Source organism: Sinocyclocheilus rhinocerous, unplaced genomic scaffold, assembly GCF_001515625.1.
Source record: "Sinocyclocheilus rhinocerous isolate Xijiao unplaced genomic scaffold, SAMN03320098_v1.1 scaffold1188, whole genome shotgun sequence".
In the NCBI taxonomy this organism is placed as follows: domain Eukaryota; kingdom Metazoa; phylum Chordata; class Actinopteri; order Cypriniformes; family Cyprinidae; genus Sinocyclocheilus; species Sinocyclocheilus rhinocerous.
In genome coordinates this window covers 25,313-28,118 of record NW_015632467.1, presented here as the reverse complement: position 1 = coordinate 28,118, position 2,806 = coordinate 25,313, and the positions used below count along the sequence as shown (strand labels likewise).

The window sequence follows — 2,806 nt, the reverse complement described above, 5'->3', positions numbered from 1 at the left end:
AGCAAGGGAACTACCACGTTCAAGGCCCACAAGGGTAGTAAGGACATCGTTAAAATAGTCCATGTGACATCAGTGGTTCAACCTTAATTTTAAGAAGCCATGAGAATACTATTTATGTGCAAAGAAAACTAAAATAACAACTTTATTCAACAATTCTTTATGTTATGCGTACCTATATGTCCCCTTTTATTTGTAAGCAACACTCAGACGCAAAATGAAATGACGAGTTTTGACAAAATGACAAAAAGACAGTTTTTGCATCATCAAAATGACAGTATGCTGTGTTTTGCATCATGCGGTAGAGCTTTGCTGACGAATAAACTGGTATCTCTGAGAAAAAAATAAACATTGTTCTTTTACATATATCACCAACATTGTAACAATACAAAGTGGGTTGAAAATGGTTGAACTTACCCTAATGTAGAAGGATAGTGTTTAACTGAACACATGACTTGTATTATCTTTGAGCTACATGTGTGCTGTGAGGGTATATATGTTCTGTACAGATGACATGTGGATGTTAATGCATGAGAAAAAAATATAGGCTACAGCAAATGTATTAGCCTACACAGATGTAAAATGAACAGTTTCGTCTTTTTAACACAGTATATTGGATTGTTGTCATGTGCTGTCTCGTGTCCTCCAGCAACTTTCGCTTTTGTTAGCTTCGACTGAAAACCAGTGGATCAGGTTGAACCGCGCAGAACAGAGGTCGACAGCTCACACTTTACGAAGCTCTCGCTTTTAGGTAAGTACAAGATTAAGGGGCAGATTTGTCCTTTTATTTGCTCTTTAATGTTTCGATATTACTATCGACATTACTGTCGAAAAAAAGTAGGCTATGTCAGTAAAAGTTGTCATTGACGACAGTAAAAGTCTGGAACTGCGCTGCAAACCTATTGACCGTCATTTTGAACAAACATTTAAGTCCAAAGAATAAGCGAAACGCGAACAAATATGTGTGAAGACGGGCATTCATCTTCAATACCGATCAAAATGAAATTAAGTCTTCAAACGGGTGTGTATGTGTTTTGTACGAAACGAAAATGAAAGTAAACGCATTTCTCTTCAGTCGCTTCAGTCTTTAAGACAACTTTAGGAATAACTACATAAAGTATAAAATGCTGACAGATCGAGCAATTGACAACTTTATGATTTAACATCTAGGCCTACACTTTAGTGTTCATTTTTAAAAGGTATGCTGTCTGTCTGATGTTCGCCATTTTCTCTCTCTCTCTCTCCCTCTCTTGGCGTTAAGCACGATTTCCTACTTTTTTTTTTCAAAGTGATTTCAATTTTCGATTTCAAAGTGATTTCAAATGTAATCTTTTACATTTGAACAATAACGATTTGCTAAAGCATTTGGAGCACTTACAATTTTCGGAGCACACTTAAGCATTGCTTAACTAGGCTACTTGGAGCATTTGTTTACAAACTTAAAAACGCTCAGTTGTAATATTTATTCGGATATTATAAGTTATTAATCAAACCTAAAGTTTTCTTTCAGCTGGTGTTTGGAGATTTTCCCACAGTCATGTCAGAGGGACAGTCGGATGATGGAATGGAATGCGAGGAATATGTGAGTCACAGAGTAACTTTAGCATTTATTTATGAATATATTAATATTTATGATTTGCAAAATATGTTTTTTTTGTGCCATGTACTCTGTCAAAAAAAAAAACATCATACAGCTCAGATAGTTACGTGGCATATGTCATTTAAAAGGTCTCACTGAGTAGAATAAAACAAGCTTTCAAGGGCTAAGAAAAAGGCTACCTTGGTTCCAAATGCTGTAACTTTTGATTACTTCATGATATCACCACAAACATTTAGTTTACATACAGCTCACAATGTCTGTAAACTCTTAATTTTAAGAGTTTTATGTAAAAGAAATCATCTTATATATTTTAATATATGAAATAATTGATATGTATGTATGAATTGGGGAAAAAAAAAAAAAAAAAAAAAAAAAAAAAATGTCTCCAACCTCATTTCCTAAGATATTGAATGTCAAATATGTAAAATTTCCTTTGAGCACACTCATTTTTCCTGACATTTGATCACATATTTCTCAGCAGGAGAATGTCCAAATGTAAAGATTTTCTTCCCCCTAAAAATACAGAAAGATTTCTATCAAACAATACCGTTTGACTCGCCTTGCTACGGGTTTGGAGTTATTTACTTTTGTGTATGTCACTCAGAAAACAACAGTTTTTAAAATGCCTTCAGGGTGTCAAGGGCTGAACAAAAAGGCCTCTTTTGTTCCAAAATGATGTAAGTTTTGGATGCTTTTTGATATCACCACAAAATTTGAAACAGATACAGTTAACATGATGGGGAAACTAAAACTACAGAAAGTTTTCTATCAGACGATACATACCTTTTGACTCTTCTTGTTACACTTTTGGAGTTATGAGTCATTATTTTGTGTATGTCACTCAGAAAAAACAACACCTTCAGGGGGGCAAAATGCCTTCAGGGCATAAAGGGTTAATGTAATATAGGTACACAATTAAAAAAAATGGTAAAACAAGTGGTCACCACAAAATGGTTTTCACAAACATGGTCAGCTGCCATTAAATAGCAAAATACATTTAAGATTTACTGAGAATGGTTGTTCTTGGTTTGTGGCAAGTGCGAATAAATGACCATGCCTATTATTGTTTTTGTTGATAATAATCCACAGCCCATCAAATTGTCAAGCAGTGACAGTGCTGATCAAGTTATGGAGGATATAAGTCAGGGTTCTAATGCTCAGGTGAGTCACATAAAGTGAAATATACTGTGTATATATATATATATATAT

The 2,806-nt window shown here is 34.3% G+C and overlaps 1 protein-coding gene across 1 annotated transcript in view; it reads left to right on the top strand.

Annotated features, from left to right (window-relative positions):
• The first annotated feature begins 491 nt into the window (after positions 1 to 491).
• LOC107742417 (E3 ubiquitin-protein ligase DTX3L-like) overlaps positions 492 to 2,806 on the top strand; it is a 27,196-nt gene continuing 24,881 nt past the window's right edge. The window contains exons 1-3 of the mRNA XM_016555356.1: positions 492 to 748; positions 1,497 to 1,579; positions 2,687 to 2,758. Of these exons, the coding sequence (XP_016410842.1) occupies positions 1,535 to 1,579; positions 2,687 to 2,758 (117 nt within the window). The 5' untranslated portion in view covers positions 492 to 748; positions 1,497 to 1,534. The remainder of the gene's footprint in view (positions 749 to 1,496; positions 1,580 to 2,686; positions 2,759 to 2,806) is intronic.